Source organism: Furipterus horrens, unplaced genomic scaffold (assembly GCF_987537825.1).
Source record: "Furipterus horrens unplaced genomic scaffold, mFurHor1.1.pri manual_scaffold_7, whole genome shotgun sequence".
Classification (NCBI taxonomy): domain Eukaryota; kingdom Metazoa; phylum Chordata; class Mammalia; order Chiroptera; family Furipteridae; genus Furipterus; species Furipterus horrens.
In genome coordinates this window covers 139,417,043-139,440,662 of record NW_028327177.1, presented here as the reverse complement: position 1 = coordinate 139,440,662, position 23,620 = coordinate 139,417,043, and the positions used below count along the sequence as shown (strand labels likewise).

Sequence of the window (23,620 nt, the reverse complement as noted above, 5' to 3'; positions counted from 1 at the left end):
GTCCCTAGTGAGCAGCTATTACCGCGAAAGGCCTTCTGCGCAGAGACAGCGGCCCGAGAGGGAGGTAAATACCTGCTTGGGCCCTGGAGATCCCGTGTTGGGCAAGGGGGTGAGAGAAAAGCGAAGAGAGTGTAAGTGCGGGCTGTTGCCCTTCGGCTCTGGCCACTCTCCCTTCCCGACCAGCCGCGTTTGTTTAGATTTAATCTTCAGGTTGCCGGCGCCCGCCCGCCCGCTGGCCTCGCGGGGTGAGGGAGAAGCACCCGTGCGTGTGGCTGGCGCCTGCTTGGTCCAAACACCCGCCCGTCCGCGCCGCTTCTCCCGCGACAGCCGCGTCCTTGAACCGCGGGGTCGTGTTTGTGTTTGACCCGCAGGCACTGGCGGCGGGACACGCGGCCCAGGCCAGTGCCGGCAGGGCTGGGCGGCGCCGCGCCGCGGAGGTAGAGGGAGCGGGAGCCCTGGGAGGCGGGGCGCCGCCATGGAACTGGGCCCGGAGCCCCCGCACCGCCGCCGGCTGCTCTTCGCCTGCAGCCCGCCTCCTGCGCCGCCTGTCGTGAAGGCGCTATTCGGCACGCCAGCCGCCGGGGCCCTGTCGCCTGTCACTAACCTGACGGTCACCATGGATCAGCTGCAGGGACTGGGCAGGTGAGCAGCGACGGGCGAGCGGGTCCGCAGGCCTCTGACCTCTCAGACGGCTCTCGGGGTGATCGGGCCGGGAGAAGCGCCAGACCTGTCCGGCGTTTGGGGGTGGGGGAGCGGTCAGGCGGGGGCTCGCCATGTGCACCCTCCACCAGGCGGAATGTGGGGCGGGAGAGGCTGTTCGGACCCTCCGGGGCGGCCCCAGCGCCCCATCCTCGCCACCCCTCTCGGACTGCCTTGCCCTGTACCCCTCTGTCCCTGTCCCGGGAAGCGCTTTGGAATCTTACCTCCACGCGGGAAAAGCAGGCCCTGCTAGGCGCTCACTTCCCTCCTTTGCTGACCCGTCTCGCAGGATCATAGTTTCCTGTGAGCTTTGTTCTTTCTCAACAAAGGGACTCGGCCTTTTCTCTCCCGAGGTTTGTGCAGAACCAGCGCCATCCCAACCCCCCTGCGCGTTTCTGACGTCCACCCCGGGGCCTTGTTAATGAGGCCGGGCCTTTTTGCTCCACTTGCCATGTACCCCGGCGCCCCCTGGGCCTCTCCTTATAGCAAAGCAGACAGATGCGTGAGTGCGGGCCGCAGTGTTTGCGGTGGAGCTGCTTTCTCCGCGGCCTCGGACGTCCCGTTTTCTAACTAAGCACATGTCCTGTAGGTTTCCCAGCCTCTGAGAAGCAGGAACTTGGCCTAGTCGTGCTTCATAGCGCTTCTCCTGGCCCGGGACGCAGGCTCTCATTTCAGGGGAGACTCCAGGGTCCACCCCAGTCCCTCCTGCCCGCAGCGTGGCCCAGGCGGTGCTCGCCGCCCACTTCGCTCTCATCTTCTGTGTCTAGTGATGACATATTGGGGTGACAGTGTTCTGTGGGGTAGCCAGGGGTGCTGATGGTTCCTGGTTCACCTCCTGGCCTGCCTCCTGTATGCAACCTTTTCGTTACGGCCTGGAAATTGACACAGAGTCTCTCCTCTTGGTTTCAGTGAGTATGAACAGCCGCCGGAGGGGAAAAGCAGCAGTCTGCAGAGAATGGGCTCCTCCGAGTCCACCGATTCAGGTATTCGTTCAGCCCTGGACGAGGGTCACGCGTCTGCCGCGTGGGGGACGGCACTTGGAAGTTGCCCAAAGGCGCGCTTTCGCCTGGACACTTGGTGTGGCCGTGTGGCCCAAGGGAGAGCGTCAGACAGAAGCTACACCTAAGGTGCTGTCGCGTCCTGTAGCCGTCAGGGAGGAAAGGTGGCTGCCGGGCAGGCCGCTGGGCAGGAGCCGGCCTGCTGCCCGGGGTGAGAAGGGCACCTCGCTTGGTGTATTTTTGTGGAAGGCAGTAAATACTTGCCTTGCTTGTCATAGGACATAATTGTGTTCCCCCAACCCCCAAGTGATGCATAGGATCTGACAAGAGACACTATTTGAAATGACAGCTATCGCAGAACCCTGGCGCTGCACATTGTCTGCACGGTGGGATTCACGCACGGTAATTGGGTAGCCTCCCTCTGAACCACCGCGCCGCCAGCAGAGGGTTCGGTGCAGGTCGCTCCCCGAGCCCCGCTTCCTCGATGGCATTTGCAAGTAGCAAAGGGGGATTGGTAGACATACCATGGAAATGTTGAGACTTGTGCAAGTGTTTTGTTTTTGACAATCATATAGAGACTCGGCGTCATTGTTGGCATAAAGTCCAAGCGGTGAGTCTTTGTTCACTGGCCTAAAGAAATGTTACTGAGAATTTTACTTATTTTAATGATGAAATGGTGTTTCATGTACTGTTTCCTAAGAGATATTTTTGTGTTCCACAGGCTACTGTCTGGATTCTCCTGGGCCCTTGGACCGTAAAGAAAAGTATGTGTTCACTGCTTTTAAACTTTTCTTTTTTGATGAAATTTGTCCTGCTCTGGATTTAGTTGTCCCCAGTAAGACTCCTGGATCCTGTAAACAGTCTGGTATCTTACTGAGTCATTTGTGTCAGCGGTTTTGAGAATTTCCCTTTATTTTAGCTGTAACGTGGTGCTCTGTTGGAGCCTCACTCAGGTCCTTGTCCTACCCTCTGACATCCGAGCCTGAAGAGCACATGTGTATTTTGAGAGAGGACCTGGGCTTGCTTTTTTAACCTTGAAGCCCAGTGCTGGGGTGCTTGTGAAAATAGGACAGCTTCTGAAGTCTTCCATCTTGCCTAAAATGGGAATGTTTGGCTACCCCTCAAACTGTAGATTGAGCATTGTTTCTCCTGCTACCTCTTTGCTTTATTCTCATTATCTACCTACTGATTCTGTTGCAGCCTTGAAAATCCCATGAGGAGAATAAATTCTCTACCTGTAAGTTAGTTCCCTTGTATATTTTGAACTAATAATACCTGTTATCTGCCTCTTAGCCACCGGTATGATCTTGATAGTAGACATTAATTGAGACAATGAAGACTGCTTTTCCTTAGTGTCAAAAGCACTCAAACATTCCCAAAAGCAACTTCAATAACTGCTTCTTTTCCATCATCTCTTAATTATCAGAGTTTTATCAAATTAGGAGTTCTATTTATGCAAACTATGTTATTGGGGAATGGGGTGATTTAGCAGCATTAAATCCCTGCTGAGAGGGCTGTGGATCTTGTGGGGTTAGGTGTAAAGCCAGGCAGTGGGAACTTATATTCTGTGTTTGGTAAGGCGGAGCCCTGGCCATATTCTCTGCAGTGTGCGAGGAGCTAGGCCACACCCCCCCACCATCTTTTTTTCTTTTGAGAACTGAGTTGCCATTGAGTTTTTATTTATGTACTCTACTTCCTCTTTTACTTTGATAGCAGAAGCTCTTGGGGTGTAGTCCAGCTCTGAAGAGGAGCCATTCTGATTCTCTTGACCATGATGTCTTTCAGCTGATGGACCAGGATGAGAACAAGGAAAATGTGAGTGTTGCATCAGTGTACTAACGCGGGGCGGGAGTAAAGCCCGCAAGTGCCAGCGGCTTATGGAGAAGCGGCTGCGCTGCTTTCTGGGACACGCACCTTTTCCCAAAGTCCCGATGGTCTTTGGAGCCAGAGAAACCTGGACTTGAATCCTGCTGCTGATTAGCTCTGTGACCTTGGCGAGTTTCTCTTATTTTAGGCTGCTTCGTTTCTTTATTTGTAAACTGGGAGTAGCCGTGGAGCTGTGGTGGGAATTAATGAGATAACGTAGGTAAAGGATTTCCAGTGGTTCCTGGCTGGTTTCCCTGGAAGTGTCTGCCCAGGCGGGCCTTCCTTTCCTCTTTGTGCGCTGACCCTGGGAGGAGTTGTAAGCTTAGGAAACAGCTGCTTGACAGTATGAAAGAATAGAGGCAACACATCCCAGGGAATTTCAGAGGAGCTGAAATCGTAGCTTAGAAGGAAGAACTTATGGTTGTCCATTCAAACGTCCAAGAACAACTTGGCCTGGCTTTTTTTCTCACACCCGGCTTAGGTGCCTTGCACCGGGTGGGCATCCAAAATATTACAGCTTATTTTATTTTATTTTATTTTTCAAAATATTATAGTATTAATGAATTAGCTCAACTTTTCCAGTCTTCTTACTATATTTCCACATCTATTTTCATCCCTTTTCCATTCCCAGCTAACATGCCACACTTCATGATCCATATAATCTTCCAGACTTGGTATAAAACCTCTACTGCTCCCAGGAACTCTCCCAGTGATTCCTTTGGTAACTTACAAGATGTCCTGAGGGAGACGATAGAAATGAGGCAGCCTCGGGTGCTTGGAAGACTGTGTCTGCCTCTGTATAGTGGCTTCTACCGAACAGTCCAAACCTGTACCCCGGCTTAGTCCATCTGTCCGTGTGCCCCTGTCCCTCCCAAATTTGGCTTCTCCCGGGGTCGCCTGCTTGGAGCTTTGTTCCGGAGGGGAAACAGCATAGGTTAAAGAGCTCTTGCTCCGGAGTTGTCCTGTCTGTTTATGAAGCAGATCTTAGGCACATCATAGACTGTAAGGCTTAGTTTCCTCCTCTGTAAAATGGGGACAATCAGGTTGACATTGACAGTTAATGAGCTAACGCACAGGAAGTACTTAGTCCTGTGCTGGCGTATAGGTGCTCCGATATTAGCTGTTACTGCTCTGAATACATAACAAGAGCTTAAGAGAGCATTTTAGGGAAGGGGGATTATGAGTGCATTTAAACTTGGAGTAAATGGAATCATATAGTGTATATTCTATCACTTTTGACTCTTCACTCAACATTTTATGAGATCTGTCCACGCTGAAGAGTAAAACAAATTTTCCCCATTGCTTTTAGCATGGAATACAATAATTTTAAGTGGAAAAAAATTACCTCCTATTGGGAGGAAGAAGGTGGAAAATATAAAGCCCTCAAGCAAATCTAGAGTGAAAAGTTCTGGCTCCCATGCACAGGCATATTGAACCGACTTTGCTTTAGATTTTACAAAGTTATTGATGTAGCTTAGAACTCACGGTGATTTTTGTACTTGGCAGATGCGTGCTTGTTCTGAAATAATAGCGCGGTGAGAAGAGAATGCTATATTAGAAATTAGCTGTTGACAGAGTCTTTGAAATTCTTAGTTACACATGTCTAGTGTTAGAGTTTGATCAGAAATGTGTAAACCTTCAGTTTGGGGGCAGTTACGAAGATGATCAGTGCCCACTCCCTTGCCTGTCTCACCTGGGCCAAAGCTGAGGCCCTAGAGCTGGTTTCCATAGATTGTGGAAGATGTCTCAACTACTGTGTTGCAGGAAGCCTTTGAGTTTAAGAAGCCAATAAGACCTGCATCTCGTGGCTGCCTGCACTCTCATGGACTTGAGGAGGGTAAAGATCTCTTCACACAGAGGCAGAGCTCTGCCCCAGCTCGGATGGTATGTGCTCTGGCTTTCCTAGGGAAGTTTCTGATGGGAGGAGAACTAAAGCACCTTTAATTTGCAATTGAAGACACTAGTCGCTCTTGCTGTTGTCTTTACCTTGACTTTATCTTTCAAAATGAGATGGCCACAGTTTTGGTGTTTTTGCTGTGTCTGGAGAGCAGACAGGCAGAAGCAGAGTGAGGGATGGTACATTAGGAGTACTGAACAAAAATTTGACCTGGTCAATCCTGGGAAAATAATCTGCAGGCGTCCTGGGTGGTTCTGCTATATGTATGAGATTGTATGTCGTAACTTAAAACTGGCTCTTTCACAGTGCATCCTGAGTGCTAACAGGTACTTCCCCAGACTGATTTTTGGAGAGAACACTTAGCTTCTTCCAAAGGTGATTTATTAAGAACTATTGTGGATTTCAGGAAAACTAGCCTCTGGGCTATTTGGTAGTAATCAGGGCCACTTGCCCCATGGTTATTTATTTGCTAGACAGAGACTTTCATTACTTCCAGAGTTTTCTGCTAGTGATCTTGACAGCTGTGGTCTAGAGAGGTCCAACTTGAGCAAAATGACCACATTTGGCTTCCAGGTTTTCCTGGGAACATGCATCTGAAAATACAACTCTCCAGACTGGCCTGTGGTCTCAGACGTGGGTCAGTCAGTGTTGCTGTGTCTGACATTAGTACAGAGCACTTTTATGTTTCCTTCTCTGTGAAGTAGCTAGACTTACCCATTTTACTGATTGGGAGAGTGTTGTCAGGGAGTTGGGTGATCTGCCAAAAAGCAGGAGACCAAGATTTAACAAAACCTCCTGAATCCTAAGTACATAGTAACCCTTCGAGAGCTGGGTATCCAAACTGAATGTGCTTAGTGTGTGTGTCCTTGAAGCCATTGTTTCCTGTGACCACTTGGCCATCCCTGATTGTAAATCGAAAGTGTAAACTGAAAGAAAGCCAGTGTTAAGCTCACGGGTTTGGCTTTTGATCATGGCAGAGAGTATTTCCTTTGTATCCTTGCTTTTAGCCTCCAGGCACCATCTGTCTTTCCTCAAATGGCTTCTTGATGTAGGAATCATGGAGAAAGAAGTATCTGTCCAGACATTTGTTTGTCATTTTCTTTTATTTACATTTTATTTATTGAGTTTAGAGTGGGGAGGAGAAGGGTGAGAGAAACATCGGGTGCTTCTTGTATGTGCCCTGACTGGGCGTCGAACTTGCAACCTTGGTGTATCGGGATGACACTAACCAACCGAGCTACCTGGCCAGGGCTGTTGGTCATTCTTTTCCTACTTATTTGTTTTGTTTGTTTATGCTATTACACTTGTCCCAATTTTTTTCCCCTTTTGCTCCCTACACCCAGCCCATCCCTATCTCCCAGTCAGTCCCCGCTCTGTTGCCCATGTCCGTGAGTCATTCATACCTGTTCTTTGGCTCATCACTTCCCTTCCTCCTACCTTGTTATTTTCTGTAGCACATCTGCACCTAGGCTTCAAGAACCTTGGTCACAAAAACTGGTGTTATACCTTAATGTGAGCATTCAGAGAGTGTTGCCCATGGTAGCTCCCTTCTCTACCATCTGCTGGGTGGGAAACTGCTAGTATGCGCAGGTTGTGCCTAAGTGGTGCTCAGGTGGTGCCCAGGTGGTGCTCAGGCACACTTGTGGAGGATCAAAGAGAGCCCAGAACTTTTTATGTTGGGAGGCGAAGCTGGTTCCAGACCAGAGCAGGCCAGCTGCAGATAGGATTCCTAGGTGAATCATCCTTCTAGGGCCACTTGAAGATCCCTGCACTCGTGTCCCAAAGGGATTTGGATCTTAAGGATATTTGTAGGACTGACATGGGAACCACCTTGTTACTGTGGGAAAAGTATATCTGAACTTTGTCCCTGACTTTTGAAAGCATGTGGAAAAGAAATAATAAAGTGTCAGCAATGCTCCTATTAGTAGTGTTTATCTCTAGTTGGTAGATTTGTGAGGGGTTTAAATTTTCTATAGCAAGTATATACCGGTTGAATAATGGGGTTTCCCCAAAAATCAAGATAGACTTGCCTTTGATTAGTAGCTGCTAAAATTTTACTTCGTATAAACAATGTACTGTATTTCCCTCATAAAAACTAATGACCCGTCCAAAGAAATCAAAGTTGATTATTTAGTCACAGAGCATGAATTCTGTCTTGCAGCTTTCCTCAAATGAAAGAGAGAGCAGTGAGCCAGGGAATTTCCTTCCTCTCTTTATGCCTCAGTCACCTGTAACTGCCACTTTGTCTGATGAAGATGATGGCTTCATGGACCTTCTTGATGGAGAGAACCTGAAGGTAGTGTGTGTGTGTGTGTGTGTGTGTGTGTGTGTGTGTGTGTGTTTTCCTATCAGTTCCACTAACTATCCCTGAGAAGTCATGTAAAAAATGGCAGCAATTCCTGGGGCTTCAGATGGCTGATATTTTTGTTCATTTGGTGAGAAATTGAGACTGTTCTTCTAGATTAAATCCTGTGGAGGACTTCAGAAGAAGACTGATATGATCCTTCTTAACCCGAAGGAGCTCACGACCTTATTTTTGTGCAAGAGGCATGAAAGTGGAGGACTAGCAACCACCTGGCATGCCGCTGAAGAGACAGGATATGCCCTCCCGTATGGAGGGAGGGGGTGCTTCCAGCTGTGGTCAGATGACTGAACTGGAAGATCCGATTCTCTTCTGCCCTTAAAGTGCTGGGGCGTGGGCAAGAGAGACGAACATTGGGTGCCCTCTCTCCGAGCCTGTCTGGTTTCTTCACGCAAAAATCACACCTGAAGCACTTAAACTAATGCTGGTCACTACTGGATCTTTGTAATAACGCTCTTCTCTTTCTTCAGAATGATGAAGAGACGCCGTCCTGCATGGCAAGCCTCTGGACAGCTCCCCTTGTCATGAGAAGAACTACAAACATTGTAAGTAATTCTGGCGTGTCTGGAAGGAGCCTTAAGTAACTGGGCCTCTTAAGACAGGGTGAACTAAATGGAAAACAAATCCTTCTGCCCACATCGTCACAGGAATCAGGAATTATTTCATTTGAAATTCTCTCTTTGGGTCTGTGGTCCTTGACTGGTCACTAGTGTTTTCTGATGTTAATTCACACTTTTTTCAAGAGTTTCTTTGGTCCTCATTGATGTATGAAGAAGTCTGGGTAATGTATATATGCATGCAGTTCCTGTTTGTACAGTTTCTAGTTCATCCTAATCATTCTTGCTCGGCTAATGCCCTTTCTGTGCAAGTAGGATCTCTGGTAACTTCTGGTTTAAGATCATTGGATAATATCTGAAAAATATCTGCTAAATTGAGTTTAAGAAATTAAATTATTCTTAAATACATAAGATGGTATTGGCTTAGATTTTAATTGAAAGCTTCATGAGTGAGCAATTTGTAACTGACGAAAGGAATGGGATCCTAGGCAGCGTGGGTAGAGAGAATTCCGCTGCGGGCCCCATCCACACCCACTCACCCAGCCGGCGGTCCTGCAGCAGACACCGCCCCCGGGGTAGTGACTGGAGAACCCCGGCTAGCCCTGCCTTGTTCTGATTGGGATGGAGAGAGCGTGCAGGATTGCTGCGTGTTTTATTTTCTGCAGTTGAGAGAGTGTGGAACGACAAGAACACGTTTAGAGAACAACCAGTAGAATAAGGAGGCTCAAAACTATGGTGGATACGGACTGGTTGGAAGCTTGGGGCAGACGGCTTTATTAGAAGAATTAGTCTTGTTCTTAACTGCAGGAGAAGAGCAGTAGGTTTTGGCCCACAGGCCTTGGGCAGCGCTCCTGCGGCTGCTCAGGTTTGAGCCGGGAAGATGGTTAAGGCGTGGGAAGTCGGAGGGCACTTCGCTTGTGTCCAGGAAGGCTGGGCGGGCATCCAGGAAGGGGTGCTGTGGAAGGGCACCCAGTAGCACCTTGAGGTTCCTCATCAGCCACAGTGACTGACGGCGCCTTAGCGCTCTAAGCTGTGGGTGCAGTACGGGGTGTCTGGGGCTGTGGAGCCGCGGAGGGGCGCACCCCCACGTGGGCTTAGGGCTGCCTTTTGCAAGGTGGAGACTTGGCCATCTTCTGTCCCTAGATCTCTGGCTCTTATCTCTCTTACTCTTATTTTGACTTTTCCAGTTTTTCAACATTTGCACACAAAGCGTGTCAGGCATTTGGAACACTGCTTTACCTCTGTTTTCTACTCAAAGATTCTATTTTACTTCTGGGTATTCCCCGCATGGCGTTCAGTTAGGATTATTTTGGAGCTCAAGGGTACTAAGAGTGTTACCTGTAGATAATTGAGGTTTTATGTATTTTTTATGTCTTTCCATTTCTCCTGCATAGACTTACCCACAGCCCATCTATGGTCCCTCTTAGGACAGGCACTTGAATTTCTCTTGCTTAATTTAAATGGGACTTGCCCTCGGCTCAGCCATTTTGTTATAACTGTTCGTAGCGTAGGCATAGCTTTGCATGGCGCTGCTTTCTGTTGGCTCAGAGGCCGAGAGCGGCCAGCCGAGGCCCTGCCTCCGCCTCTGTAGAGCAGGCCCTGCTCTGGGCCTCGCGGTTCCGCCCGTCCCTGTGAGTCGTCCGGTTTTGAGAAGGGGCAGGCTGCTTGCCGTGGCCGCTGACCCTGGCTTCAGCGAGGAATCTGTGGGGTCGCTAGGTGGTATCTTAGCCTGTGCTTCCACATTGAGACTTTGCTTCCAGCCAGTGTGTCCTTTTATTTGTCACTTTTATAGCCTCTTTGTTGTCCTCTTGCGCTGAATAAGATTGGTCCCCCCTGTGATCGTCAGTTACAGCCTTGTTTAGTTCAGCCCCAGTATTAAAACTTCACACGTAAACAGCGGTAAGACAGCAGGAAGTGGGCGGTTTTTCTGTTAAGGACAGTGGCTAATCTGGTGAGACTGGCCTTGTTAAACTCACGCAGAAAGCCGTGTGTGTCCCGTTTTAATGTCTGGGTGGTGTGGGCACTGCCAAGGCAGGAGTGTCCATCCCCAGGACGAACCATTAGGCTGTGAACCCCTGAGTGCAGCGAGCAATCGGGGATCCCCCAGGGAGGAGTGGTTTGTGGGAACTTGTTAGGGGGCGGGACGTTCTTTCTCATGAAAGAACAATATATTGGAGGAAATGGCGAGTAGCCCAGTGAGGCTGGGGACTGGGGCCTGTGTGGTGAGCGGGGGCACGATGTGATGGGTGTGATTTGTCTGTCCATCTAAGCATCTTAGACCTGATTCCCGCAGGAACTCTAGGATCCCTGGAGTGTTATCATGTTGGCTGGAAGGGTGTAGGGATCGGTCACAAACATGCCACTTGGGAGCCTGCTGTGACCATTCAGAAAAGTACCCAAGGCTTTCTCTGAATCATGTGGCAAGGAGGGAACAGATTGAAGGGATCTTCATAGATTAGAAGTACTGGCGTTTGGGTGCGATAGAGGTAAAGGACAAGAAGCCATGAGAATGACACCGAGATTTTCAGTTTGAGAGACACTCTCAAGGTCGTTTCTTCACTTCGTTGGGGGTTTGGGGGTGGAGGGGGTGTTTAAGTGCCTGCAGCGTGAAGAGCCGGCTGTCTCCGTCTGCTACATATTGGCTGGGACAGTGTGGGGGTGCCCGCAACCCTGCCACCTAGCTGGGTATAGGCAGCCAAATGCCAGATAGAATGATATGATTTAGGGGCCTGGGTTTGAGACCCCTCTCTGCTACCTGTAACCTGTCACCTTGTGGCATGCACTCAGTCTATCTGTGTGTTTCCTAATCTGTGAAAGGAGTGTCGAGTAGAAGAGACCAGAGTTGTTTGGAAAAGCCTTTTTAGTCTGAACCTTTAGTCTGAAAACTTTCTTTTTAAGATCATTCTCATTTATTGACATTCCACAGCACCTAGCACAACACCTGACAGACAACGGCTCACGGAATCTATATTTTTTCATAGGAAACACCCACTCTGTCAATATATAGACTCATGTTTCCATTAGGGATACTTTCAAATGAAAAATTTGAAGCCCGGCTGTGCCTACACAGGTATATGCCTTAATGGAAAATGCGTAGAGAAAATTCAGTATTGTCACAGTACAAATTCAGAGTTAACACAGCCTTAGCTGTCCGTATAAACTGATAAGTACATTTTTAACTGTCAATGTTCCTGACTATAGATGTAGGACAAATGAACTATAATCTTAAAGCCACTTAAATTATTGTAGGTTACTGTGCATAGCTTTAATAATAGGCTACCCCAGTATAAATGCTCTGACTAAATTTGTAGGTCCTTTGGAAAGACATAAAGTTATATACAGTGTGAGAATGCTTGGGAAATGACTACCAGTTTCATAAACTGGATTTTAAAATCACCAGTGGAGTAGCGGGGGCCCCGCACCGCGGGCAGTTTCCTCCCGCAGTTGCTGAGGCTCTGTCAGTGCTGTGGTTTCTGCCTCAAGCAGCTCACCGTTCGTTCCCCTGGACCCTCTTGAAAGCAGTGGACCCTCTTTCCAAAAATGCTCCCAGATCTTCTAGGCAAAAAGAAAGACCTCTGGCTTTTAACATTCCACTGAAATAAACTTTTCAAAGACGAGGCAACGCTGAAATTGGCTCTGTAGAGGGTTTTCTGCATGAAAGGAAAGGCCAGGCCAAGGCACACTGGCTTGTGGACCGGCTGATTGACTGCCATCGGCTCTGGGAAATTAGTCCCAAAATGATCCGGGTAGAGAGGACTTCTGAACACAGTTTTGAAAGGCACTTGCTCCTCTGCGGACCCCTGCGCCCCCAAACTTACACTCTTAACTCTGCTTTAACCACCTTACGAGCTCTGTCTTACAATCTAACTACCTTGCATCATTTCTGGATTTAAGTAGGATATTAAAATCTGTTGAGCTGCTCAAGCAAGGTCCAAGTAATGAAACAGAGGGGCAGAGGGAGCCAGAAATGTTCCTGCCTGGAAGGTGACAGTCATTTGACCCCTAGGACTCTGTGCAGACAGCAGGCTTTGGGAGGGCATGGCCGGTCTTGCTCATCTCCACGTCATGCCAGCTTAGTGCGCGATTGTTGAGCACCAGGGACTGAGTGCCAGACGCCAGACCCTGTAAGAGTTGGTGGCAGTAGGTCAATGGGCCCCGTCTGTTGGCTAATGGAGGGTGGATCTTAAAACATCACAGGGAGACTTAGATCCATTCTCTTTACCATTGAAATGAGCAGGTTTTAAATGAATGATGACTTTTTTTTTCCCTCTCAAAGGGCAATCGATGCAAGCTGTTGGGCTCCACTTCCCCGTGTAGCTCCATCTCGCGGTCAGTGCTGAAAAGACCAGAGCGGTCTCAAGAGGAGTCCCCACCTGGGAACACAAAGCGGAGGAAGAGCGCGGCTTGGGCCAGTCCTGAAGAGGCAGCTAGTCCAGATAAACCCCGGGAGGTTAGTTTTGCAGGTTCTGTTTTGCTCGAGGAGAGCAAATTTCTGAAATCTCCAATGGGTTCTCTTTCTTTGCCGAGACCTGCCTCTTGGTTTTTCTTTGTTTCAGGCATGTTTGTAATTACCTCGTGAAGCATTTTTATAAGGGCCGCTTTAACAAAAAACCTTTGTTCGGATGATTCCAACATCTGCTTCATGATGTTGGCTTCTGTTGATGGTCTTTTCCGATTCAAGTTGAGATTTTCTTGGTTCTTGGTCTGACAAGTGATTTTTCGATTGCATCTGTATATTTTGGGTATTATGAGACGCTGGCCTGGTAAATCTTTGGATACTGTGGGGAAGGTGGGGATAGAAGTTCAGGTTCCCCAGCACAGCCCCCCTTGATATGATACACAGGGTGGGGGCAGGCCTCATTATTGCTGGCCGGGAGTGGGGACTGAAGCTCCCTGCTAGGCTCCCACTGACACCGTCCCAGTGGCGGAGTTTTGGGCCACTTAATTACAGCTGGGCAAGGGCAGAGAGGTAAGCTTCCCCCTTGTTGATGAGGCAGGAAGCAGGACCATGATTTTTATTTTGGCGTTGGCTGGAGTACAGTGTTATATTCGTCTAAAAGTTTTGTCTCAATAGGCGGCCCTTTTCCTAATCCTCTGGGAGAGCAGGCTTTTCTTGGGGCTTCTTGTTTCTTTGGGTTTGCTCTGTTATCTTCAGCATCATGAATTGAATGCTAAACCATTTGGTTTTATTTTATTTTATTGAATTTATTGGGGTGACAGTGATTAATAAAATTATATTGGTTCAGGGGTACAGTTCTATAATATATCATCTGTATATTGTATTGTGTGTTCACTAAACTTGTTTGTTTTATTTTTATTATTTCGTTCCCTGATCTGTTTAGATCTATACGTTTCCCAGTACTTTAGATTTGTCTCACAGCTGTGTAGTGTTTTCCATTTTTACTTAGTTCTAGGTGTTTTAGTTCCTTTATTTCATTCATACCACTTGTGGCCCATTAAAAGTTTAATTTTTATAAAGGTTTCACCGGTACCCAAAAATGTAGGTATCTTCTTTGGTGTCACATTCAGTAAATCTAATTCTCTCTAATCACTCCAGTTAATGAATTGCATTGCTTATAGTCTTATGGTTTGTTTTAAATTGTTTCCAATTTTTAAACCCTATATCGGTATCGGCAGCCGTCCGTCTCGAGAGACGATGGTGTAGCTTCTTAAGAGTCTATCTGCACCGCCGAGAATGGCTGTGCAGTCCGACTCGGGAGTGACACGGTATCTGTCTCCTCCCGTGTTGAATCGACATCTTGCGATGACGCTGGAGTGTCCTCTCCAGTGAAGCTGAAGCTACAGAGCCTGGGCAGGGTGATATGGAGGGTCTGCTGTTGCCCATGCAGCAGACCCCCCCTCTCTTCGCAGCTGAAGGGTCCAAGGGAAAGACGGAGTCAATACAGCTTGGCTTCAGGTGCGCCGCAGGAGTTGCCGGTGTTGACTACAACGTCAAACCGCCTTAGGGACTCCGGCTCCGGATTTTCTGTCGGGGTTTACTCCCTTAGCCTTTCCCCTGAAGAGGTATGCCGCAAGGCAGTGGAGGTTTTTTGGAGTCAGAGTTTTCCTTCTCTGATGTGCCCTGACTGGAAGATCGAACCAGCGACACTTAGCTCGCAGGCCGACGCTCAATCCACTGAGCCAATAAACCCTATAAACAGCTACAATATTCACTGTCTTTGCCTGTTTTTTGTTGGGGGAATAAGGGTTTGCCTGGGCAAATGCTGTATACATTCACTATATCTATTTTCTTTTTCTTCTATTTCTTTAAAATTAATCTTTATTGTATGTTTTTTCCATAACCATTTAGTCCCCTTATACCCCCTGCCCACATATCTGTTTTCTTAAAGGAGTCAGCCATGCATGTGCCTACCAGAAACAGAGGCATTTACATTTATCAAACAGCTCTCCAGCACCGAATACTGTCCTTCATAGGGGGTTTTGCTCTTCTGATGTGTGAAAAGTGTTCTTTCATGACTGTCTTGACTCCAGGGGAGATGGAGCATCTATTTATTTTTTACTTTTTAGATTTGTTTTTACATTTTATTTTTTTAAAGATTTATTATTTTTAAAGCAAAGGAAGGGAGGAGAGGGAGAGAAACATCGATGTGCGAGAGAAACCGCAATCAGTTACCTCTCACATGCCCCTAACTGGGGACCCGGCCCACAACCCAGGCATGTGCCCTGACTGGGAATCTAACCAGCAACCTTTGGGTTCACAGGCTGGTGCTCAATCCACTGAGCCACACCAGCCAGGGTGAGCATCTCTATTTCTTTTTGACCATTAGCCGCATCTGGATGAGTGACCTGTCTTCAGAGTTATGGTTCTCTGGACATTAAGTCCTCTGCTCCTTTGTATTACTTATTCTGTTTCTGATAATGAACTAAAGCTTTCAAAACATTACTGTATTCCCCCATGACTGATGTGGCTCAGTGGGTTGAGCGTTGTCCTGCAGACCAAAATGTCGCTAGGAAAGGCTGCAGGTTGTATCCCTGGTCAGGGCACATACCTGGATTGCGGGCTTGGTCCCGGTTCGGGCACCTACAAGAGGCAACTGGTTGGTGTTTTTCTTGCATATAGATGTTTCTCTCCCTCCCTTTCCCTCACTCTAAAAATAAGTAATTAAAATCTTTTTTAAAAAAACAACAACATTGTATCCCAGCTGTGTTTACTCCATTTTTGTCAACTTGTTTATATATTTTGGCTTATGTTCATAGATTTCCTGATTTTAAAACTATTTTTGCTTCCTGAAATGTCATGTTTGACTTACTTAGAAATGCTTTTATTTGTACATGTGTTTTTCCTTCATTGCACTGTTCTTACATCAGGTTTTGATATTAAGGTTTGGTGTTAAGCATTAGAAAATAAACTGGAAAAGTGTCCATGTTTGCTGTAGCAGGGAACGTTTCAATAAATAACCAGTTGTCTTAAAAGGTTAGTTAGATTGCATCCATGAAGACATCTAGGCCTTACGCCCTAGATTTCATAATCTGCTTTAGGTACCTAAAATGAACATTTTATTTTTTTCTAATTAAAAGTGGAATTCTAGATTAAGGGGCTGAAACACTTCAAAACTTTGTCTTGTATACATGTCAACAAATTGCCTTTCAGAAAGCTTCTAGTGTTTGGTGTTGTTCATCCCTTTAATTTTAACTATTACATGAGTGTATGATATCTGTGGTTTTAATTTGCATTTCCCTCATCAGCATTTTTCTGGTCCTAGGTTTTCCTCTCTATTGCTTGCCCAAGTGTTTTGCCCATTTTCCTATCAGGTTGTTTATTTTGTGGCAGTACTGTCTAATTTCAGAAGTGAGATTTTTATTGGGTCAATGGATAACTTCCCGCTTGGCCTTGCCTTTTCTCTTACTAATACTGTTCTTTTGATGAACAGAATTTCTTGATTGTTAAATGTATTTCAGTTTATCGATTTTTAAAATTTATGTTTAGTGCCTAATAAATTCTTAGCTTTCTATGATTAGCCTTTTTGACATGCCCTTAGAAGTCTGATAGCTTCCTTGTCCCAGCCTTGAGCCCTGTCTGGTGTGGCTCAGTGGATTGAGCACTGGCCTACGAACTGGAAGGTTGCAGGTTTGATTCCCAGTCAGGGAACATGCCTGGGTTGCTGGGCCAGGTCTCCAGTTGGGGGCGTGAGAGGCAACTGATCGTTTCTCTCCCTCTCATTCTCCCTCCCTTCACTGCTCTCTAAAAATAAATAAAAATATTTTTAAAAAGAACAAACTTGGAGTCGGTCATGTCTTCAAAGAGCCCTGGTTTCTTTTAGTAGAAAAGAGTTTAGAGACCACATTGTCCTAGGGGTGCTCATGGAACCCCTAAAAGTTCTCAGTGGATAGAGCTAAGTAACGCTTTTTAGATGGAGCCTTACTTTTAATCCTGCTTTGGGTGGGGGTGGGGGGACTTAATTTCAGAGCAATTCAGTTAGACACTGAAATAACAGCGGACTTGATCAGTAACCTGTTTGTTTCACTCTAGATTCAATCAAATATGTAAAATCTTTATTTGTTAAATATAAACATTGACATTTCAGTCTTCTCCTTGTGACATGTTCCAGGTCAGTGTTTTCGAAAGTTCTGTTTAGAACCCTGGGCTCATTTCCCACCTTTGATTTGTTACAGATCCTACATCAGTCTTTATCCCTGGTACCATCCTCAAAAGGGATCATTGAGAACATTTTGGATAATGACCCAAGGGACCTTATAGGAGACTTCTCCAAGGTAATTGCAAGCAGATGCAAGCCTCTCCCGATGTGATGCAGGGTTGATGGGGATTACCTAGAACCCCCTTCAGCCTTTCTCCCTGAGGTGCCCCCACAGTTTGAAATTTTTAAAGGTGAGGCAACAAATTCATTATCAGATGTATCTTGGTCTGCGTGAGACTGTAGACCTTACTGGTGCTGATCAGAGGTTTTAAGCAGGAAGCAGCTTACCAGCCACCTTGACTCCAACCCCAAGGCCAGGCTCTCTGGGAACTGTTTATTATAAGAATAGAAATGCAGAAAAGTATAAATAAGCAGAAATCTATAGCCTTGTTACAAGTCTATATCAAAAGATTATCTTAGAAGGTCCAGGATTGAAACTGGATTTCTCCATTGTCCAGAGAAGCGTGGCCTGTGAAGGAAAAGGCCCCCAGGGGGTCCGGAGGTGGCCTGATACAGGAGCTGGCCGCCTTGGACCCGTGATGAAATACAAGGCTGGGAGAGGGAGCATGTCAGCAGCAGCTTGTGTAGCCACATATGACTTCAGGATTACCAGATCAATCTTTTGTTCACTGATTTAGCTAACGTTTATTGAAGCACGTATTATGTGTTAGGCAGATTTCAAAACAAGATCCAGTTCCTTCCCTCAAAAACCCTAATGTGACCAGTAAGACATATCACAACATGTGGACATGAGTCCCATGTGTCACACAATAGGTTGAAATAGATGTCAGGGCAATGGAAGCAGGTGAGGAGAGACTAAGAGGGCTGTCTCCGCAAGCAGATGGGGTCTAGGCTGGCGGTATTTCAGCCAGGGGGGCTTTGAAGGAACAGGAGACGTAAGTTTGTCAAAAGTAGACGATTCCAGTGCAAAGGCAGGAGCAGGCAAAGGCCTGCGCGCATGTCCCTGCTTGTAGGCACTTCTTGGGCTGGCGCTGTTGGTTACGTTGGTCGTGACCCTGCACGGAGATGGTTGAGCTCTTGACCCAGGCACTTGCCCTGACGAGGAATTGTTAATGTGCCCACCTTCCCCCTCACCAAGCCAGCTCTCATTTTTTTTCTTATCTCCGATGCCTGGCATCACGCTGGGCATAGTAGGTGTTCAGTAAATGAGTGAAGTATATGTAACATCTGAAAATGAGGGTACCATGCCTTACGGGTTTGTACAAAAATTGAACATCCAGATAGATATTAATGAAGTGACCAGGTAAGAAACTAATATGGACTACTAGCTTGTTATTTATTTATTTACTTACTTACTTAAGCTGCCTCTCACCAGGCAGGTAAACAGTGTGAATGTTGCAGATGTAGGCTTTCATGTTTGTTAATTAACTCTCCCTCTCTGTCTCTTTTTAAGGGTTATCTCTTTAATACAGTTGCCGGGAAGCATCAGGATTTAAAATACATCTCTCCAGAAATTGTAAGTCATCCTTTTGGAACCTGCCTCCCATGGAACAGTTGAATCTAGTTGTTTCTGGCAGCCAGAGTTGATTCCCCTGCGCTTTCTTTCCACAGATGGCATCTGTTTTGAATGGAAAGTTTGCCAACCTCATTAAAGAGTTTGTTATTATCGACTGCCGATACCCATATGAGTATGAGGGAGGCCACATCAAGGTATGGGTCCTAGAGGCTTCCTGGTGAGCCCTGCTGTCACTGGAGGCACAGGAGAAACCCTAGACAGCGTCTGTGCCTTTTTTATTTTAGAGAGAGGGAGAGGAGTGGCAGAGAGAGACTTCAGTTTGTTGCTCATTTATGCATCATTGGTTGCTTCTTGTATGTACTCTGACCAGGGATCGAACCCACAACGTTGGCGTGTTGGGACAATGCTAACTAATGGCCAGAGCCAGCATCTGTGACTTTTTAAATGGGAGGGGGAGTGGTGGTGACACCTGGCCGCTTACTAGCTGACTCGCGGGTTTTGAGAATGGAGAGACCGCTGTGGGAACGGCATTTGACTACTGGGGCTGTGGGAGAGTGGCCCTGGCCTGCACGCGCTCTGCTGTGTCGTGCAGCAGACGCCCCCTGTTGTGGCCCCCTCACCGTCACCAGCAGGGCCTTTCTAGGCAGTACCCTCTGCTTTCTAAGCCAGACCTGCCACCCCGCCCCCCAGGGCTCTCTGGCAGCATTGCCGAGGCGAGGTGCCTGGTGGGAAGGGTTGTTAGGATGCGCTCTCCCAGGAAGAAAGTAGCCGCTTGTGCGTTTTCGCCTTCCAACCATTGGAGCGGCGTTAAAGTACGGTAAGGGGGTGCTTTAAATACAGCTGGTGTTTGCTCCTGTCTTTGTGGCTTCTGGAAGCCCACAGAGTCACAAATAGCACTCCAAGAACGCATAGTCCTAACAGAATTTGAGGTGCCCGTTTAAAGACCCTTCTTGTGGAATCATGGCTGCAAGAAGGAGACGGGGGTGCCGAGCGCGTGCTGCCTTCACAGGGCGCGGTGAACTTGCACATGGAGGAGGAGGTGGAGGACTTCTTACTCAGGAAGCCCATCGTGCCCGCTGACGGCAAGCGTGTCATCGTGGTGTTCCACTGTGAATTTTCCTCGGAGCGAGGCCCTCGCATGTGAGTGCTGCGCGGGGCTGGTGCTGGGGGGGGGGGGGGGGAGTGGCGGCCTGTGGCCTGCCTTTGGGGCGTCCTGTTGCTGAAATAGGTCATTTCTGTGCCTGAGCCTGCACCGTGGCGTGTGACTACATGGTTTTGTGAAACCAGATTCTTCTCTGCTTAGCGGTCACTAGATGTCAGGAGCGGCTTCCTAGAACGGACTTACTAGGCTTGACCTAACAAGCTCAGCTGGGAAGGGCGTTGGGCCTCTGCAGCCCACCCTCGCTAGTGCTGCCAACGCAGCGTCCCCCGGGGCCGGCCTCTGCCGCCACCCCCACCCCTGAGTAAGCGTCCTTTGTGTGGACTTAAACTCTGGCCCTTCCTGGTTCCCCCCCTGTCCTTTGTTCTACCTGTGGGGCTGCGGCTCTCAGGACACCCTTCAAGTACAGTGTAGTGGCTCTTCATGCCAGTGCCAGGGAGGTATGAAACCCTCACTGCGAAGCCCGGCGTGATGCTGGCAGACACTGGGCCGACCCGTGTTTGCAAAGGAGCGGGCTGTATACTCTGATGTTATTGCCACATTAGGGGTGAGAAGAAATGCACCCCAAACTTACCCCTTATTAGCACAAACTTCTGTCAGGGCTTTGGTGTCTAAGGGCCTATTATTACCCACAGATATATTTTATGCCAAAATAGGTAAAAGTATAATTAACAATAAAATAACGTTGACTTAGATTTAAAGTAATATTCTGTGAGGACCTTGGCTTTGGAGCCGGGGTTGGGTGGTAAGGGGTCACCAGCCAGGTGAGGCCATCAGGGGAGGATATTTAGTATTCAGTCCGGGCACAGGGTTCAGTCGGGACCGAAGCCAGGAGCAAGCTCAGCCTGTGGGTGGGGAGAGCGGGCAGCTGGCTGGGGACTGTCATCAAAATGAGGAGCAGGTATCGGCAGGGAGAGTGCTGCGTGGGGGCCGGTGCTGGGGCTGTTTAACTCGGAGAAAGGAAGTTTGGGAAAGAGATTCCTACCTTGCAGTGCAAGGCAGCGGCACCGGACGTGCCAGTATTCCCAAAGGTCACACGTGGCCGGGAACTCACAGCTCAGCGCTGATTTCTCCAGGAATGACTGGGAAGTTGGGGAGGCGTGTGTGAGAAGTACTTCAACCCCAAGCGCTGCTTCGTGGCAGCGGACTTCCTGGTGCTCTGCGTGGGAAGAGCTAACCTCGCTGTGCCTGCCTTCTCCTCCGTAGGTGCCGCTACGTGAGGGAGAGAGATCGGCTCGGGAACGAGTACCCCAGACTCCACTACCCTGAGCTGTATGTCCTGAAGGGCGGGTACAAGGAGTTTTTTCTGAAATGCCAGGTGAGATGGGCTCTCCGAAGAGCATGGGCCACCCTTGCCCAGGGTGGTCAGTTGCGTCTGTCTGTTGGTCATGGCTGCTTTTTGCCAGGTGTCTGGGGGTTCTCCCTGCACAAGAGGGGCCGCGGTACTGGTTGGCCTCACAGCCCCAGGAAGGGAGGAGGGAGCAGGATTAAGAGTGAAACAGATGTACCCTGACCTCCCCGGTTCCTGTCCCCCAGTCCTACTGTGAGCCCCCCAGCTACCGGCCCATGCACCATGAGGACTTTAAAGAAGACCTGAAGAAGTTCCGCACCAAGAGCCGGACCTGGGCGGGGGAGAAGAGCAAGAGGGAGATGTACAGCCGGCTGAAGAAGCTCTGAGGCCGGCGGGGCGGGCAGCGGCAGCCTGAGCCTCCTCCCCGCTGCTCCCCTCTTTGCTGCAGAGACACTCAAGCACAAGGGCCGCCTCTGACGTTCGGAGAAAGCCTGGGGCTTCCTGCCTTAAACCTTACCCTCCACGCTCCCGAGCGTGGGGCCCAAAGCACCCTGCCGGCCACACCTTTCCGTCCTGGCTTCAGGACTGTCTCCCAAGGCTGTCATGTGCCCAGGTTTGAGCACCAAGTCAAGACATGTTCTGCCGCTTCACCTCCACAGCTGGAGAGGCCCCTGGGGCATTACTGGGTGCTGTCCCTTCTGAGGGGAGGGGAGGAGAGGGAGTGAAGACAACGGAAATGCTGCTGGCCAAATACCAAAGACAGCCTGGGAAGGAAATGGTCTTTGTGGGATAACCCATATCTTTAATTTATTCAACTTCATCAATCACTTTATTATTATTTTTTAATTCCTGGAAACTTATTTAACTACTTCTTTAAGCCACAATACTGCCATTTTATCATCCCAAGGACTACCTCTGCTTTTAATTGAAGAAAAAAGGGGGGAGGGGAGAAGAGGCAAAATGTTTGTGTGGGACAGAAGCAGCTCTGTCGCCCCCAGGAGGCACTGTGGTCCTGGGGCTGCTGCTCTTTCAAGCCAAAGACTGAGATACTGGTGGGAGCAGGCCCTGGCCTCGGCCTTGGCTGCAGGGCGTAAGCGAACCCCCAGGACCTACCTTGAAGACCGCTGAGACCTGTTTGGGGTCGGGGGGTGACCCTGCTCTTGCTGCCCCAGTTCCTTGTGACGTTGGCTAGTATTGGAGTCAATCCAGAAAGCACTTCAGGCAGCTTCCATGAAGCCACCCCGGGTCAGTGTTGGCGCGTGGTCGTGTAGGCACCCAAAGAAGAGGGGACAGGGACGGGTGGGCTCTGAGCGGGGAGGGGCACATACACCGAGTGTCTTCTGTCGCCGATACTCTGATAACCTTTAATTTTCTAAAACAGCCATTTTATGACTCAAGGAATATCAAATTGGTGTTGGCGGGCCCACCCGAGGGTAGGGAGAGGGCCTGGAAGCCCTGGGCTTTGGGAAGGGAGTGGGTAGTGGCTTAGCAATGACTGGGGTGTTTCTCAGGAGGCAGTGTGGTAGGTTTTGAAGGTAAAGCTGAATTTATCATGTTTTCATTTGAGGGACAGGGACTGGTGGATCGTCACCAGCTGCTTCCTCATCTAACCCCACGGAAGTAGCGGGTCTCAAAGGAACGCCTCCCGTCCATGGAGCGGGGGCTGCCTTGACTGAGTGTGGGCAGGCCAGTTTGGTTGCTGCTCATCCCCCTGCTCAGGCACCAGCCCCCTTGCCGTCTCTGCCCCCTTGGGGCATAGCCAAGTGTGTCTTATACACAAGAGTCGGCCGCCCCTCCCCTTTGACCTCGATTCTGGAGGTGAGGGGGGCACCAGTGATACTGGAGATGGTTGGGTGCTGTGGTAATGGGTTTGAGTTGCCTTTGGCTAGAAAATCTTGTTAGAAGGAGTATGTGGGGAGCAGAGGGAGAGGGGGAGGACACCCCCCTCACACACTGAGACATGTCAGTTGGTTTCTAACCTTGTTTGCAGGGATTCTGTTGTTTGAGCGCCTGGAGAGGGAGGCGGGACAGCCTTCCGGTGGTACTGGCCTGGCTCGCATTGCTGACCAGCCGCTGCAGGCTCTGAAAATAAAACGCCACTCTTGAATCCATGCTCTCCGCCTGATTCTTGATTCAAAGGGAATTATGTTTCCTTTGAGGTTCTGGAAGTACCCTTGACTAAGACCAGTGGCTGGTACAGCAGCGTTTGGGCCGCACGTGGCCTTCAGGGATGGCCGGAATGGCCGCCAGTTATGTCCTGAGTCCAGAAACACTGATTCAGCTTGACTTGCATGTTGAAACATGGACAGCAAAAGCTTGCCTGGACCACTCACATTTCCTTACAAAATCTTAATTCATGTGGTTTAAGCAACAGGCCAAAGGAGAGACCCTGAAGGATATAGGGGTTTCAACTGTTCTGGAAGCCAGAGGACGCTGCAGAAGGAAATGGGGCAGGTGTTGCCAAGTCATGGCCCCGCACAGCCAGAGGAACTTGGAAGTGTGGTGCTGGGGCTGATTGCCAAAACGGATCGATGCTGAAGCAAAGGTCTTAGGGAAGAGTGATGCCTGGGATGGAAAAGAACTTGGGTTCCTTGCTATGTATTTTAAATCCTATATAAATGTAGCAAGTGCTAAAATCTAAAATATTTCACCCACGG

At 48.7% G+C, this 23,620-nt stretch overlaps 1 protein-coding gene across 5 annotated transcripts; it reads left to right on the top strand.

Annotated features, from left to right (window-relative positions):
- Positions 1-22,776, top strand: CDC25A (cell division cycle 25A). Of its 5 annotated transcripts, XM_090284659.1 has the most exons (16): positions 1-64; positions 198-642; positions 1,609-1,682; positions 2,419-2,461; positions 2,898-2,934; positions 3,411-3,512; positions 5,328-5,447; positions 7,622-7,756; positions 8,293-8,367; positions 12,656-12,829; positions 17,014-17,112; positions 18,451-18,513; positions 18,609-18,707; positions 19,523-19,653; positions 20,879-20,990; positions 21,209-22,776. In XM_090284659.1, exons 2-16 carry the CDS (start codon positions 476-478, stop codon positions 21,347-21,349), a joined length of 1,572 nt encoding a protein of 523 aa, XP_090140785.1. In that variant the 5' UTR covers positions 1-64; positions 198-475; the 3' UTR covers positions 21,350-22,776. The 5 variants fall into 5 exon arrangements, with proteins under 5 accessions (XP_090140785.1, XP_090140788.1, XP_090140787.1 ...); XM_090284660.1 differs by having other exon boundaries at positions 8-642; positions 3,414-3,512; XM_090284662.1 differs by lacking the exon at positions 5,328-5,447 and having other exon boundaries at positions 7-642; positions 3,414-3,512.
- Positions 22,777-23,620: the final 844 nt, after the last annotated feature.